The sequence below is a fragment of the Giraffa tippelskirchi genome, chromosome 4 (genome assembly GCF_054371585.1).
Source record: "Giraffa tippelskirchi isolate mGirTip1 chromosome 4, T2T-mGirTip1v1.2.pri, whole genome shotgun sequence".
NCBI classification, from domain to species: domain Eukaryota; kingdom Metazoa; phylum Chordata; class Mammalia; order Artiodactyla; family Giraffidae; genus Giraffa; species Giraffa tippelskirchi.
In genome coordinates, this window is record NC_137278.1 from 108,252,852 (window position 1) to 108,268,970 (window position 16,119).

Below are 16,119 nucleotides of genomic sequence, written 5' to 3' on the forward strand. Positions count from 1 at the left end.
ATCTTAAAAATCTAGTATTAAAACAGGGATATCTAAGTCAATATAAAGATCATCATACAATTCTTTATGTAATTCTACATTTTTAGTATTTTGTTTAGAAAATTAGTTGCTTTCATGTCTTAAGGCATTTGAAAAATTAATTTTCATATAGGAACAAATACAACCTAATTTTCATACAGTAACAACTATAGGAAAGGTCAACTGTATTCTGCTACAAAAATTTGTTTCTGTCAACTAAGGAGGAAAAAAGCAATCTTCCCATCAGAAGCAACACCAATTATTTTGGCAGTATCTTCTATTATAAAATTAAGCATATTTAGAGCTAAGGGCACTAACTAAAGAGAATATGGAACAGTTCTTCCTTGAGGTGTCATCTCATTCAATCACTTATTGAACACCTAAAGCTTAAAGCTTTAAAACAAGAGTCCACAAACTGTCATATGGCCAAATCCAGCCCATTTCTATTCTTTAAATAAAGTTTTACTGGAACACAGCCACATTAATTTATTTACTGTCTACGGTTTCTTTCACACAGCAGAACTTCCCTGGTGGCACTATACCAGCAGAGCTGAATAGCTGCAACACAGACCACATAGCCCAAAATGCCTAAAATATTTACGATCAGACCCTTTAGAGAGTCTGCTGACTCCTGCTTTGAAGAACAAGGATCGTCTCTCTTCCTCCTACCCTGCTAAAAGCTCTCAGGCATCCAACAGTAAACAGTGGAGTGGGAGGGGGTAGGGCAGAATCAAGCTATCACAACCAATTTATTTCTTTTTCATTAAAACAAAATGAAGGTGAGATGGCAGATAGCATATACTCATCTGATCTTAATCCTTCTAAAATCTCCACTAAGATTATGATAAAGAAGTTTTTGAACAAATACTGAAGGACAAGAAAATAAGAGCCAACAAATTCACTGAGAACTGAAATCTAAGTCAGTAGTGGTAGAGCTGAGAACCAGCCTAAAGTCTTAAAAAGATACAACTAGAACTACGGCTTGGTAGTGAAGGTGGATAAAATAAGGAGGATAAGCAAAAACTGATAAACAGTTAAATCTTAGGATGATCTCTCTCTCTAGCAGAATAGTTTCTGCTTTGGAAAGGGAACTGAGAGCTCAGACTAGAGGATCACAGAAAGAAATATACTAGAATGCTGAATACAGACGTTCCTCCCTAGCTGCCCTCTCCCAAATTAGCCCCCCAACACTGGAAGCCAAATCTTTACCCAAACACTCTTTACTGACCAGCCCAGGAAAAAAATACCATTCGGACACTGGGGATTCTCACAACAAATACCACCCTGATGGGTATTAAACTGATTAAATACTAAATTGGTTAAGTCCTTCCCTCCCCAACACTCAAACTCTCCAATTAACTTAAAAAAAAAAACATCCTTCAACTATGCATTCCGCCCACCCAAGTCTTAATGAGCGAACAAGTATTACTTCCTATCTGAGGAAAGCCTCCTACACTGAGACCAAAACAGAGGAAAGAAAAATTTAAGACCAAATAGACAATACAAGGGAATGAATATCCAGAGAAAAGATACAATCAATGAAATAAGAACAAGATACTATAAAAACAGAAACAGAGAGCAAAGGAATGTTTAAAAATTAAAATAATAGAAATTTAGAAACTCAACACAAGAGTTAAAAGAGTTTCTTCTGCTTTGCCCAGAAAGAAGAGCAAAGAGACAACGACAGAAACTCGAGCAAAAAGCAGCAGTCCCACATATAGCAGAAGCTCCATAAATAGAAAACAGGAAGGAGACAGTCAACAAAGTCAGTCAAGAATGTTCCCCAGAAATGACAGATATCAAGTTGCAAGACTGAAAGGGTCCACCACTGTATGCCTAACACAAGAGATAAAAACAAAAACCTAACCATGTAAAAATTTCGGAACTCTGAAGCCTGAGTAGCTTCCAGAAATAGATATATATGTCTGTATTTTTTTTACAGTGTCACATACAAGTGATTAAGAATTATGACGACTTTGAAATTTAACACTAGAAGCAAGCTGACAGTGGAGCAATGCCTTCAAAATTCTAAAGAAAAGTGATTCCCAAATTAGAACACTGCATTCAAACTATCAAGCAGAAGGGTAAAACAGTCATTTTCAGTCATGCCATCTCAAAACAATTCACTTCCCTTGTACTCTTCCATGAAGGTGCTAAACCAAAAGTACAAAAAAGGAAAACACAGGATATAGCAAACCCAAGAGAGGAGAAAAATAAACCCTAGGAAGATAAAATAAATCCACAACGACAACTGTGAAGCCAAGGTCAAGCAGTCCACAACAGGGCAGTGTGACTCGGGAGACCATCATTTGGAGAGCCACTGTCACTGACCTCCGTGCTGCCACGCTCCTTTTTCCGCGTATGCGTGGGAGGACTGGCCAGATTCTTAGAAGTACTTGCACGTGTTGCCCTTGTGATAGTTTTCTGCCCTCCCACCTCCATGCTCTGCTGCTTACAACAGCTGTGGATAATCACATCATAACCCCTTCATCCTGAAAGGTTCTGTTTTACCTACTCCTTTGACTTGGCAGACTACCATGGAATTACAAATAGCAACAAATAAATAGTGCAGCTCATCCCATTCTCCTTGACCATACTTCCGCAAGACATCTATCCACACTAGAAGCCTGCCAGATGCCAACATCAATAAACCTATGTTTCCAGGATGTATGACCTCGCCCAGTGACTTCTTCAAAATAAGCCTTTGTAAAGACTCAGGAAAGCTGAAGGCAGACCATGACTCAGACAGTCTCTTTTTACTTTTTATTTTCCTACTTTTGACTCCTCAGCTATATTGCATTTTTTCTTTACACAGCTAAGTTTGTAACTGCTATTAGAGTTTCAAAAGTGAATACTGATTAAGAATTTGTAGGTGCTAAAACTCTAAAGAAAAACAGAAGTGAACTAGACAAAGCCAGGATAGTACTGACACTTCTGAAGAGAAAAGGAGGATGCAATTGAGAAGGGCCACACAGGCTTTCAAGAGTAATGCTGCAATTTTTAAAAACTTGTACACAAGTGTCCTGTTGTTCTTTCAACTCTACACATTAAATTTTATAAATTTATCTTTATGTATGATATTACAATGCAAGTAGTAAAATCTTTGAGAAATGGTAAAAAACAAATTCTCCAAATATTTATGACTCATTATTGTGCTCAGCACTTTCCTAAGAATAAACACTGACAAATGGTTTACTATATTTATGACAGTGATTATATATACTATATTTTGTCTTGGATACACTGTACCCAACTTTTAAAATAGTAGGTACTAAGCATTAGTCATTACCATACATTCTCATAATACATAATTAGTACTGCTGTTAATTAAATCACACAGTACAGAGTGAGGCCAAATCTCTGAAAAAAGAACCAACTTTCTGTCACTTACTTGTCGATGTCTGCCATGTTGTACAAATGCCAAATATCTATGGAGAGAAATATCAATGTTAAAAAAGCATACAGTTTATTTAAAACCAGTAAAAACATCTGAAACCAAAACTTTTTAAATCAATACCATGCTAAAGCTATTTAAAAAAAAAAGTATATATATATATATATATATATACACACACACACACACACACTCCCATTAAAACAGAGTTAAGTGTTTAAAAAAAACAGGGGCAGGGAGGTGGAACACTGACACTAGTCACTGAAGTAATTCTTCAGAGGATGCTACTTAAAACAAGTAAGTTACTACTTGGCACTCAATCTATTGGGCAAGGATTTTTACAACATCACTGTTGGTTAAAAGAATCTGAGGTATGCTAGAATCACAGGAAAAGAATAATACAGAGTCTTTATTCAAATTCCTTTAACCATAAACGGTCAATTTTTGGGCTGCTTAGTACCTCACTGTACTCTGAGGAGTTTTGATGAATATATATATATCTCTCTCTCTCTCCATGAAACCATCAAAGTCAAGATAATGAATATACCCCTGCCTTGTTAGAATACCTCCCTCCTCCCCTTCCTGCCTCCCATCCCAAGCAAGCACTGCCTTCTGTCACTATAGCTTGTATTTTCTGGAATTTTATAGAAATGGCATCACAGAGTATGTACTTTGCCCCTTGGTCTGGCTTCTTTCATACAGAATGAGATTTATCTGTGTGGTAGTACTTACCACATAGTTCATTACTTATTATTGTACAGTGGTATTCCATTGAAAACATACATTCTCCTGCACGTTTAAGTTTTCAGCTGTTGATGGACATTTGGGTTTTCTTTGGGGGGGGCGGGTATTACAAATTACAAACAGAGCTGCTATAAGCATTTGCCTCTTTGTATGGACAAATGGACTTCCCTGGTGGCTCAGACGGTAAAGCATCTGCCTACAATGCGGGAGACACGGGGTTCAATCCCTGGGTCAGGAAGATCTCCTGGAGAAGGAAATGGCAACCCACTCTAGTATTCTTGCCTGAAAAATTCCATGCACGGAGGAGGCTGGTGGACTGCAGTCCATGGGGTCGCAGAGTCGCACACGACTGAGTGACTTCACTTTCACTTTTTTTCTTTCATGGACAAAAATGCTTTACTTCTCTCAAACCCACTTGATTTCTTAACAGTATAAATTTTCATCAAATTCACGTTAAAAGCCAAAATCTGCCACATGCTGCACTCATGATCCCCCGGAGATCTTTTTTTTCCCCTAAATTTAATAATTCCTGTTATTAAATGTCAGCCCTTTAAACTATTCAATGGCAGCTGTAAAACTCTGGTCCAGATCTGCCAAGTAAACATTCCCCAACCCTTCAAATGTACTTAATGTCACATCACTGAATACTACCATGCCTCCAGCTTACCCTGAGTATGTCGGCATATTGTCCATAATGTTTTTGGTTATTAGGGCTTTCCTGGTGGCTCAGACAGTAAATAATCCGCCTGCAATGCGAGAGACCTGCGTTTGATCCCTGGGTTGGGAAGATCCCTGGAGGAGGGCATGGCAACCCACTCCAGTATTCTTGCCTGGAGACATCCATGGACAAAGGAGCCTGATGGGCTACCATCCACCGGGTCCGAAGAGTGGGACACAGGGTGACTGAACGACTAAGCACAGTCAGGCCTGACCAGAGCATATCCTACACTCTTTCACACTATAGGATCAGGATTAACTTAGAGAAGACTGCTTTTAGAAAAACAAACCCTAGGACAAAATGTGTTCCATTCATCCAGAAAAACAGCTGAGTGCCATGGGTAACGCCGATTTACTTTTTTAACAAGCTTAGTTTTTTCACAACAGATTTGCCATCAGGACACAGGTGTCATAAAAACCACCACTAAACCTGAGCAAAAATGGGTAAGAAGAGCCATGTCAACACTGTTGTCACTGGAGATGTAGATTCAGAGAAGTCTACCACTACTGGCCATCTGATCTGCAAACGTCGTGGGATTCACCAGGGAGCCATTGAAAGTTCACAAAGGAGGCTGCCAACACGCGAAAGGGCTCTTTCAAGTACCCTGGGTCTAGGACAAACTGAAAGCTGAACAAGAGAGTTGACTATCACCAGTGATATCTCCCTGTGTCAATTTAAGACCAGCAAGTACTCTGCCCCAGGACACAGCTGCTGATCAGTCACTAAGTTGTGTCAGACTACAGCCCACCGAGCTCCTCTGTTCATGGGATTTTGCTTTTCATGGGATTTCCCAAGCAAGAAGAGTAGAGTGGGTGGCCATTGCCTCCAGGGGATCTTCCCACCCAGGACTCAGACCCACAGTTTCCCCACTAGCAAGCAGACTCTTTATCACTGAGCCACCAAGGAAGCCCCCAGGACACAGAGAGTTCATCAAAAACACAATCACAGGCACATTCCGGCACCTATGTGCTTGTATTTCCAAGAAAGGGCAGACCCACAAGCAGGCCCTTCTGGCTTCCTCTCTGGGTGTGGAACCACCACTGAGGTAACGAAATGGACCGCACTGGGCCACCCTACAGCCAGAAGCGATAACTGCTAAGGAAGTCAGCACCTCCATTAAAAAAACTGGCTACAATCCCAACACAGAAGCATCTGTACCAATTTCTGGTTGTCATGGTGACAACACTGCTGGAATCAAGCGCTACCATGCCTTGGTTCAAGGGATGCCAAGTCACCCATTAAGATGGTAATGCCCATTGAACCACACTGCCTGAAGCCCTAGACTGCATCCTGCCAACTTGCCTCATTGCTAAGCCCTTGTGTTTGCTCTTCCAGGATGTCTACAAAATTGGTGGTACTGGTACTGTTCCTGTGGGTCAAATAGAGACTGGTGTTCTCCAACCTGGCAATGTGGCCACCTTGCTCCAGTCAAGGAAACAACTAAGTCTTGAAATGCACCACAATGCTTTGAGTAATGGCCCTCCTGGGGACAATGTGAGCTTCAAGAACATGTCTGTCAAAGATGTTCTTCGTGGCAATGTGGCTGGTGACAGCAAAAATGACCCACCAATGGAAGCAGCTGGCTTCACAAGCTCAGGTGATGATCTTGAATCATCCAGGCCAAAATCACACAGCTCTACTGCAAGTACGCTGAACTGAAGATTGATCGTTGTGGAAAAAAGCTAGAAGATGGCCCTGAATTCTTGAAATCTGGTGATGCTGCCATCATTGATATGATTCCTGGCAAAGCCATGTGTGTTACGAGTTTCTTGGACTATCTATCTGCCTCTTGGCCGTTTTGCTGTTTGTGACATGAGACAGGCAGTTGCTGTCGGTATTATCAAAGCAGTGGACAAGAGAAGGCACCTGGGGCTGGCAAGGTCACCAAGTCTGCCCAGAAAGCTGAAGGCTAAATGAGTATTACCCCAAAACATGCCAGCCCAGTCTTACAGTGGTGGAAGAACCACCTCAGGACAGTCTGTCTCAGTTGGCCATTTACGTTTTTACAGTAAAGTATGCTTAATGGTAACTGCATTGCAAAACCTTCAGAAGAGTGTTTGTGAACCATTAGTTTTGTGCGTGGCAGTTTTAAGTTATTAGCTTTTAAAATCAGTACTTTTTAATGGAAATGACCAAAAATCTGTCACAGAATTTGAGACTCATTAAAAAAGTTTAATGAGAAACAAAACAAAAAAAAGGCTTAGGCTCCCACATTAAAATCAGTTTTTAATGTTTGAAAAATTAAAACCTTCATCTTTTAAAAAGTGTTTTCTTTATTAATGTGCTGCACTGGGTCTCAGTCATGGCGTGCAGGACCTTCGCTGGCCACGTGGCTCGCAGGGACTCCCCGCTACGGCACAGGCGCTCCAGAGCACACGGGCTCCGCAGCTGTGGCCCATAGGCTTCTGTGCTCCATGGCATGTGGGGCCTTAGTTCCACAACCAGGGATCGAACCCACATCCCTTGTATTGCAACATGGATTCTAAACCACTGGACCACCAGAGAAGGCCCAAAACCTTAGTCTTTCACTCACAAAAAGTTACAAGATTTGATTCCTCATATCAATACGCTTAATATGCTTTTCACTTTAAAAAACTGAGTCACTGATTTTAGCAGTCAAGTGCTATCCTTTGGAGCATTATTACTAATCCAACACCCATCCTTTAGACAATTATAAAGGAAATAATTCTTCCTACTGTAGCCTGCTCTATTTTTAAGTATTTTCTATTTACTGTAAATAATCTATATTTCTCTAGCGATGCCGGTTAATTAAGTCAGTATTAACAGAACACTTAGCAAAAGATTACGAATATACTAATTCAAAAATAACGAAAAAATTTTGAATCAAAGACACAAAAGTGGGCTTCAGATCTATCAGATCAGCAAGGGTTTTCTTTTAATGCAGGGAAAATTACGGTGAATATGCATTCTTAAACATGGCTACTGTTTACAAAAATTATTTTCTTTCCTTTATTTATTTTTGGCTGTGCTGGGTCTTCACTGCTTCACTGTCTCTAGTTGTGGTGAGTGGGGGCTATTCTCTTGCTGTGACTCTAGCAGTTGTGGCTCATGGGTTGACTTGATCCAGGCATGTGGAATCCACCTGGACCAGGGAGCAAACCCATGTCCCCTGAATTGGCAGGTAGATTCTTAACTGCTACGTCACCAGGGAATTCCATAAACTGTTATCTTTCTGGAGAGCAATTTGTCTATGGGAATAACAAACACCTTAAACATGTCCATCTCCAGACTTGGTTATTCAATTTGTGAGAACCTACCCTGAAAAAAAAAGAAGTAAAGGATCTAAGGGCCTGTACACAATCACATTTGTCTACTAGGTTCTTCTAAAATCCAAGTCCTACATATTCTTTGACTCTCAGCTCAAAGTTTTATGTCTTCAAGACAAAAGACTGCCATTGACTCCTTCAGAGATGCCTTCTCCAATCTGTACATCTTGGCTAAGTAAGATTTCTTGGTTGTACACACTCTTATAAAGCCCCATTTCTTTCCATCATAAGATGTCTCCAGTTTGTAATTATAGATTATTGTGATTATTTGACTAAGGTCTGTCTTCTACCATTGACCAGACCACAACATTCATGATTACAGCGATTGTATCTGCTTTTTCCAATCACTGCATCGTATCTTTCAGAGTAGTATACAAAGTTTATACACACACACACACACACACATATACGGCAGCTACAATTACTTAGCAAAATTAAACTTAGTATTACTGTGGAATGTGCATACAATGCAACGCTTTGCAATTAAAAGAAAAAAAAAAACAGAAGAAGCAAGACCTCCCTGGTGGCTCAGTGGTGAGGAGTCTACCTGCGAACTCAGGAGACATGGGTTCGATCCCTGATTGAGGAAGATCCCACAAGCTGCGGAGCAACTAAGCTCAAGTGCCGCAACTACTGAGCCCACGAGCTGCAGCTACTGAAGCCCGCAGAGCATAGTGCCCATGCTCTACAACCAAAGCCACGCCGCTGAGAAGCCCACACAAGAAAAGCCTGCACAGCAAGCAAAGGCCAGTACAGCCAAAAATTAAATAATTTTTTAAAAAAAGGAAAAAAAAAAGACGCAGATCTGAGTTGATATGGAAAGAGCAACAAAGCAGGGAGGGGTAAAGAATGTACAGCAAAATCCAACCTGAGTGTATATGAATATGCATTCTCATACACACACATACTTTCTTATGAATAAGACATTTCTAGAAAAATATACCAGAAACTTAACAGCAGTTGTCTATGAGAGTAAACACTGGAAGTAAATGAGAGCTTACATTTCATACTGCATCATTAGGTTTTCCTATCCAGATACTATTTAGTAACAGTTTAGAATTTGCTCCCTTGAATATATAGTCTAATAAATCTAGCAATTATCCAGCAATTATTTGTTCCATATTTGTTTCATAGTCCAGTATGAAACCCCAATTCACCTCATCAGCCTTGTCCCCTAAACTTCAAGCTATGAGCTTAGAGCCATTATCAGCATTTCTAGGCACCTGCATAACCAAATGTAAATGAAAGCACCATTCTAAACCTTAAATAATAAAGTAATCTTCAAGAACAGGGGCAACAGAAAACAACAGAAGTCAATCCTATGAAAGACTTAAATGTTGTCTAAAAGACCACAAACATAGAAAAAACAATGATGTTTGAAAATATGTGTCTGCAGCAGTATCTATAAGAAAGTCATTTACTAAAGGTGAAAAGAGCAAATCTGGCAAAGAACTAAACAGAATTTCCAGAAATAAAAATAACAGAAATCAAACTAAATGGGCAGGTTTAACAGTAAACCAAACACAGCTGGAGAGAGAATTAAGTGATTTGAAAGTGAGCTTAGAAGAAATCTTCCAAAGTATAGCAGAGATTGGAGGATAAAAAACACAGAAAAGACATTTTTGGATACAATCAAGTCTAACAAAGATTTAATAGAAGTTCTAGGAGTAGAGGGGAGAATGGGCAGAATATTTGAAGAAATAAATAGCCAAGTTATTTTCCAGAACTAATGGAAGACAAGTCCTACAAATCCCAGTCAGCAAAATAAAAAACCCACACTTAGATACATGAGTGAAAATGCAAGACAAGAGACAGAAGTCACCTCAAAAGCATTCAGAAAAAAGACTCAGATTAATGTCAAACGCATAAAAGACTGACAGCTGTTTTCTCTTCAAAAGACGCCAAAAGACGACAGAATGGTCTGTGCGCTCAATGTTCTGAAAATAACTAAGGATGTTAGACTATTACACCCAACTGAAACATCCTTTAAGACAGAACGTAAAACAGGTACTTCCAGGCAAAAATATCTCCAGCACTCTCATTAATAAATTCTGTAAGTATATTCTTCAGGCAGGAGGCAAGTGATCCCAAAGACAAGGTCTAACGACACAAGAAGAAATGAGAGGCGATAAGGACATTAGCATACTATGATATTACCACTGTGTAACACGTCAGATTTAAACCACCATGATACTAAGTCAGCAGTGAGAATAAGTGGGGAGGAAATGGATTACTCTACTGTTCTTAAACGAACATGCTGTAATTTCTACGGTGACCCCAAAAGTTCAGAAACAGAACATATAACTTCCAAAGTACAAGAGACATCAAATAAAATACACTTATCTTTGTTGTTTACTCGGTGAGTCATGTCTGACTCTTGTGACCCCATGGACTGGAGCCCACCAGGATCCTCTGTCCATGGGATTTTCCAGGCAAGAATACTAGAGGGGGTTCCCAACTCAGGGATCAAACCCGAAACTTCTGCACTGCAGGCAGATTCTTTACCACTGAGCCACTGGGGAAGCTATACTTATTTTTCCATCAATCTAAAAGAAAAACAGGCTGGACAAATAAGAAGCACACATACACAAATTAAATTTAAACCTAAGCATAGTGATTACATAAATCAACTAAAGGCTCCCTTCTAGAACTGTCAGATTAAAGAAAATTCAACTGCATCCCACTTATAAGAAACACATCTGTAACAAGAATACAAACAGCTTCAAAGTAAAATACAATCCTTAACCAAAAGGTGGTATCATTGTACTAACATCAGAAAAAAACACTTAAAGGAGAAACATTCCTGAGGATTAACATTTACAATAAAAGGTTCAACCCAGTACTCAATGTTACAGATCTCAATGTAAAGACAGGGTTCATAACAAGACTTAAGGCAAATCTTAACCAGAAAACCTGAACATGAAGAAAATCTTCCAATGGAGAAAGAGGGGAAAACGAGTGATTTAATCAGATCATTAGCTGATTATTTTGTGGTTGTGTAAAAGCTAGACGTCCAAAAATCAAATGATCTATCATTCTAGTACACCTGCTTCTGTTCTTACTTCCAATGAGAAGGAAAGAAAGCTAACACATACAGAGCTTACTCTGTAAAAGACTATTACAGGCTTTCCTCTTATTTGCAGATAAAATAGTAAGCAACTTGCTCAGCAACACACAAATGAAAAATTTGTGGAATTAAAACCTGACTTCCAATACCCACACCAATTCCACTATTCCAAAAGCCAAAGTGCTTCCCCTATCACCTACTACACAGATTACATAACCTATAGTTATATTCCTTTACAGAAAACAGCTGCTTCACAGTGAAATAGTCAATCATTAAAAACTACAAGTTTGGGGTGTTCTCTGGCAATCCAGTGGTTAGAACTCCACACTTTCACTGCGAGGGCTTAGGTTCCACTTCTGGTTGAGAAACTAAGATCCCACAAGCCTCACAGCACAATCAAAAATTTAAAGTAAATTTTTAAAAGTTTTAAAGGATAACAAAAAGAAAGCTACTACAAGTGTTAGTTGTTCAGCTGTGTCCAACTCTTTGTGATCCCGTGAACTGTAGCATGCTTCTGTCCACGGAATTCTCCAGTCAAAAGTACCGGAATGGGTAGCCACTTCCTTCTCCAGGGGATCTTCTCAACCCAGGGATCAAACCCAGGTCTCCTGCATTGCAGGCAGATTCTTTACTGTCGGAGCCACAAGGGAAGTCCACAGTGGTAACTGACCCACCTGCCAATGCAGGAGACAGAAGAGATTTGGGTTCAATCCCTGGTGGGGGAAGATCCCTTGGAGGAGGAAAGGGCAGCCCACTACAGATTCCTGCTTGGAAAATTCCAGAGAGGAACCTAGCATGATACTGAGTGAGCACAGACACACATGTACACACACACACATTTTAAAGCAAAAAGGTTCAAGGGAACCAGTAAAACCCCCCAAAAAGAATTTCCCTTTACCTGAGACCTCCTACCTTAAGCTGAATGCATTTTAAACAAATCTGTGTTTTGGACACTGCTGTTCTACCAATAATTTCAGTGGGCCAGGGGCTCAGTACCTGATTTCGGCACAACCTCTTAGTAAGAACATCTCATTCTTTATACTCACTTTTCCACTTCAGAGATACCAAGTCAATCTAGAACTGACTTGTATACAGGTCCCAAGCCAAATACACTCCTATTTGAGAACATTATCTTCTGTTCAATCGCATTATCTATAATACCATCTGACCAAACAGCAGAGAAACATACATGGACTGATAACCTGGTGAAAATGCACTCAGCATTAACAAAACTACAACAATGTATTCACATATCAGACATATGTTGGAAGAAATCTTCATGACTGTAAGTGCTTTAACTGTCCTTTGAAGCCCAGTGGAACCCAAGCAAGAGTGCTTTTAAATTCTAAGCAGATATACACTGTATAGTGAAGTGAAAAGTCACTCAGTCGTGTCCAACTCTTTGCGACCCCATGGACTATACAGTCCATGGAATTCTCCAGGCCAGAATACCAGAGTGGATAACTTTTCCCTTCTCCAGGGGATCTTCCCAACCCAGGGATCGAACCCAGGTCTCCCACATTGCGGGGGGATTCTTTAGCAGCTTAGCCACAAGGGAAGCCCAAGAATACTGGAGTGGGTAGCCTATCCCTTCTCCAGGGGATCTTCCCGACCCAGGAATCGAACCAAGGTCTCCTGCATTGCAGGTGGATTCTTTACCAACTGAGCTATGAGAGAAGCCCTATATACTGTATAGTATAACAATTAAGTCAAGGGAACTTCCTTTAAACCAATATAAAATCCGTATTATAAAACATTTCTCAGTTATGTAACCTTGGATAATAAGTTATTTAACTGCTCTGTACCTCAGTCTCATTTAAATGTTGATACTACTTATCTCTACAAGCACTAAATGAGTTATATATATGTAGAATAATTTAAAACATGCAAGAAATCCTATTATTTTATGCCTGTTGTACTTGTCTGTACCCTCTTTACCTGAGACAGTATCTTCAAAGTAATTAATAAACTCTTCAAAATTATGACCCCCTTTTCCAATAAAAATCAAAATGTAATAAAACTTCTGAACAAGTAAAAATATATAAAACTATGTAGCAATAGAAAGCAGAGTTGGTAACCAGAACTAACTTTGGGTTGAGACCACTTGGCAAGTCCAGCAATGTGATCTACTGGTCTGCAGTTAAAAGTACTAAGTAACTTACAAGGATGAGTGAAAACAGCAGTGCTCAAGTTCTAATCCCTACTCCGCCCAATGTATTCAGATGCAATCAGTAAGCAATGGGCCTTAATATTAGCATAATTTTAACAAATTCCTTCATGTAAAGAGGTTATAGATACTCCTCTATCTCCCACTTTTCAGCTCTTTTTTTCTTCAGAACACTCGTAACAACTCAACTTATATCAAATAACCAATTTGCCTGTTTGGCTCATGATATATGTCCAAATAGGAGCTAAAATATTTACTCAAAGAATCAACTAAGAACATAAGCAATTACAGATTTGATTAGACTTGAGGATATGAATAGTTTGATCATTATTTTCTAAATTGATTGGGATTCATTGCCTCTTTCATTAATATTTCAAATTATCAAGCAGAAAACAAAGTAAGAAAAGCAATTTTTAATTTTGACATCTTCATACCTTGAAGTCAAACAGATTCTACCTTTTTTAGCCACTTTTCCTACAAAAGGATATGTACTGAATACATTTGGTAGTTCAGAATCAGTCATCTCAAGGCAATAAAGGCAAGATGAGTAAGTAACAAAACAAGCAATAGCACTGTGGATTAAGTTAGTTCTGGTACACGTGTGGGTTTTTTTTTGTTTTTTTAATCGCTAGATGACAAGGACAATCGTGTCACATTTAGTATCAGCTTAACAATTTTCCCTGTCAATAGGTCCAATAGCAAAAAAACGTACTTTACAACAGATAAAACTTATAAAAATTTCCAGACTGGTATGAAAGGACCAATCTTCTTAAAAAGGCTCATTTTAGATTCTGGGCCATTAATCTGAACTCAGATAACTTCTAAATAAGCCTGAGACATCAGTCCCAGGTCACTGTAACCCTCATTTACCTGCTGTCAGCTTTAAATAAGTTATTCTAAATATAAGGCTTTTCCGTTATCCAATCAAAGGTGATGTGTATTACTTCCTAAGGAAAATAAGTATAGATGCAGTTATTAAAGCTTACAACAAAACAGGGCCTAAAATACTAATTTGAAAAATTATTTTTGATACCACCTACTTTCAAAAATGGCAAATTTCGTTTTCCAGCTCAGCTTTCCTGAAATCAGATAAGCAGTGTAAGTTGTGAGCTTTTAAAATGTAGTCCTTACAGAACCCACAATCAGAGAATAAAATTGGGGCTCCTCGAGAACATCACGTGCCCGGCTCTTTCTTCCTCCGAAAACCCAGCCCTCCCCTACAGGCCTTCATTCCCCGCCTCCTTTCCCGGCCTCTTTTCTTGTTTTGTTTTTTTTTTGAGGGCAAAGCATGAAGCACTGATGAGGCAGCAGGCTACAAACCTGGCTCAGTACGTTTACTTGTGCGTCTCATTTCACCCCATACCTCCTCCACCATAACGTTAAAAACCAAACAGCTAGTTAAGTATCTTACAGTGGGAACGTGAATAAAGGAACTAGGTAAGAAAGCAATAGAAGCCCTCGACGAATTAAAGACACTGCAGGCCAAATCCTTTACTTCCCCCTGTTCAAGAGTCGAGTAGTTACGATCAATGCTTCCCAAATAAAAAAAACCCTGATCAAGACACCCATCCTAATTGTAATTTGTACTTGAGAGGACATAAAAGAATCTCTTGTTAATAACAGCTAGCGTAAGTGCTTTACAGGCGATAATTCTTAAAATCCTAGCAGTGAAGGCCCCGCTCCTTCATCCATCAACTACCATTCACGCTTTCTTGCGGTACCTACAAAGATTAAGATCAAAGAGAAGCAGGGAAGAGTTGGAAACCGAAGAGCTGGACTGATTGGCTCCCTGCTCACCCTCGCATCCCACCACTCCTCAACTTTCAGGGAAGGGCGACCGGACGGGGGTCCCCAGCCGCGCCCGGGCCACGGCCACGTGCAGAGGGGAGCCGCGGGGGTTCCCTCCCGGCCGGGTGGCCTCCCCGCCCCGCCCCGCGGCCTGGTCCCCGCGCAGCCCCTCCCTCCCGTCGGAATTCGCAGCCTCCGCGGTTCCTTCCCTCCCCCGCGGCCTCCCCTCCAGGGAGCGGGCGTCGCGGCGACGGCGGGCTGCAGACCCCGACTCGGGCCGCGCCCCGGGCGCCTCCCCGCTCCGGGCGCCGGGCTTCGCCGGGGCCGCGCCTTCGCCCGCGCGGAGAGGCCGGCGGGGCTCGGAGGGCCCCGGGGCGGACCCCCGACGCTCCCCCGGCCCGCGCGCCTCCGGCCGGCTCCCCCGGGTCCTCTTCGCCGGCGGAGCCGCGGCTCCCGGAGCGACTCGGGCTCCGGCCTCCGCGGGCGGCCCCGGGGGCCCCGCTCGCCGTCCCCAGCCCCTCACCGCTTCCCTCGCGCGGGCCACCCGCGGCCTCCGCGTCCCTCCCTTCCCCGCCGGGCCCCAGCCCGTTACCGGTGGCGAGCGCGGGGAGCCGGGCGGCCCGAGCTGCGCAGGCAGTGACTCAGGGCGGCGGCGGGAGGAGCGAGAGGCGGCGCCGCGCGCAGATGGCGCTAAAAAAGACCCGAGAGCCCGCCGCTCGCGCTCATATACAATCGGCGTCAGCACGCAGGGCCCGCTCCGCCGCCCGCCCCCGGCCTCCCCGTCTCCTAGCGACCCGGGCGGGAGGCGGGGCCACGGCCGGTCGCCTAGCAACGGAGCCTCCCTTCTCTCCCCCGGCGACCTCCAAACTCGCAGCGCCTGGCTTGGGTTCCCGCCTCCGCCCCCTACTACGCCTCCAGCCATCTCTTTTCTACGCT

General features: G+C 41.8%; 2 protein-coding genes and 1 pseudogene across 51 annotated transcripts in view; 1 reads left to right on the forward strand and 2 right to left on the reverse strand.

Moving 5' to 3' along the window:
* The window catches only part of NAP1L1 (nucleosome assembly protein 1 like 1), a 33,412-nt gene extending 17,530 nt beyond the window's left edge, over positions 1-15,882 (reverse strand). For 21 of the 50 annotated variants that reach the window (XR_014051688.1, XR_014051687.1, XR_014051700.1 and 18 more), the window contains exons 1-3: positions 15,776-15,882; positions 14,436-14,474; positions 3,410-3,446 (exon numbers count right to left, since the gene is read on the reverse strand). Coding sequence is in view for 31 of the 50 variants with exons in the window: in XM_081483883.1 (XP_081340009.1) it covers positions 3,410-3,426 (17 nt within the window). In the remaining 19 variants the exon portion in view is untranslated. Of the gene's footprint in view, positions 1-3,409; positions 3,447-14,265; positions 14,343-14,435; positions 14,475-15,775 lie in introns of all 50 variants that reach the window. The other 29 variants (XR_014051698.1, XR_014051694.1, XR_014051701.1 and 26 more) reach the window with 2 other exon arrangements.
* Positions 5,913-6,787, forward strand: LOC145545633 (elongation factor 1-alpha 1 pseudogene; annotated as a pseudogene).
* LOC145503726 (uncharacterized) lies at positions 15,037-16,114 on the reverse strand. Its single transcript, XM_081483888.1, has 2 exons — positions 15,450-16,114; positions 15,037-15,116 (listed from the first exon to the last, which is right to left on the reverse strand). Exons 1-2 carry the CDS (start codon positions 16,103-16,105, stop codon positions 15,098-15,100), a joined length of 675 nt encoding a protein of 224 aa, XP_081340014.1. The 5' UTR covers positions 16,106-16,114; the 3' UTR covers positions 15,037-15,097.
* Between the last annotated feature and the right edge of the window lie 5 nt (positions 16,115-16,119).